The 951-nt window shown below is 66.0% G+C and overlaps 1 protein-coding gene across 2 annotated transcripts in view; it reads right to left on the bottom strand.

The window, feature by feature from the left end:
* DOLPP1 (dolichyldiphosphatase 1) overlaps positions 1-305 on the bottom strand; it is a 9,185-nt gene extending 8,880 nt beyond the window's left edge. For both annotated transcript variants that reach the window (XM_077768364.1, XM_077768365.1), the window contains exon 1: positions 211-305. In XM_077768364.1, coding sequence (XP_077624490.1) covers positions 211-286 — 76 coding nt within the window. In that variant the 5' untranslated portion in view covers positions 287-305. The remainder of the gene's footprint in view (positions 1-210) is intronic.
* Between the last annotated feature and the right edge of the window lie 646 nt (positions 306-951).

The raw sequence follows: 951 nt of genomic DNA, 5'->3' as shown, positions 1-951 counted from the left end.
GAGCGAGCCGCTCACAATTTCGCCCAGCTCATCGCCGCACCACTGCGCCTGCGCGGCGCGCGCGCCGGCCGAGCCCCTCCATGGCTCACTATTTGACAGTTCCCACCTCGGTCCCCCGGCGCCCCCTCCGCGGGCTCGCGCGGGCCGGAGCGCCCGGGGCTGATGGGCCGGCCCCGGGAAGGCGTCCTCCAGGGCGGGACCGCCTTTTACCTGTAGGATATTCGACGTGGGTGAGGGTCACCGGCCGCCATGAAGCGGGGAGCGAGCACTGTCCGTCCGCTGCCATCTTACCCGGAGACCGGGCTTCGCCGAGCAGCCAATGGGGAGCCAGGGGGGCGGTGGTCCTGACCTATCACGCCGGGGAGGCGCCGCGTGCCCAATCGGAGGCCGATACAGGTACCGGCGCAGCCATTTAGCGTGCCGGCCCTGAGGCTGACCCGAGCGGCGAATCAGAGAGCCGGGCCCCAGAGCATGCGAGCCGACCGAGCCGGCGTCCAATCCAGGGCGAGCACAGGTAGGAGTCTGACCAATCAGAGAAGAGGAGGGTTCCAGCACACAACAGAAAGGAGAACAGCCAATCACAAAGTGAAGCGGGCTCACGATGTGAGCAGGACGGGCCAATCAGGCGCCAGCTTGGGGGGCGTGTTGAACTTTGGTGGGAGCTTTGGTTTGTCTGGGATGTACGTGGAGTGGAGGCTTCCCCGGTACCCCAAGCCCGCCCGGGGTTGGCTGGCGCTGGGCTCCCGTAAGAAGGCATACTCGAAGCGGGGCGGCAGCCTCGGCACGTTGGGGTCAGAGCCGACCCACTTTTAGTTCTGAGTAAACTGAGGCCAAAGACCCAGAAGGGACTTTTTTCTCTCTGCTGTTTACTGGCCAGCGGCGCCTCTGTTCAAAGTGTGGAGTGGAGGAGGGAACTCGCGGGGTGGGGCGCACACTCGGCGCCCTAAATGC

The sequence above is a fragment of the Crocuta crocuta genome, unplaced genomic scaffold, assembly GCF_008692635.1.
Source record: "Crocuta crocuta isolate KB4526 unplaced genomic scaffold, BGI_CrCroc_1.0 scaffold35, whole genome shotgun sequence".
NCBI lineage: Eukaryota > Metazoa > Chordata > Mammalia > Carnivora > Hyaenidae > Crocuta > Crocuta crocuta.
The sequence above is the reverse complement of the archived record's forward strand: the minus strand, read 5'-3'. Positions and strand labels throughout refer to the sequence as shown.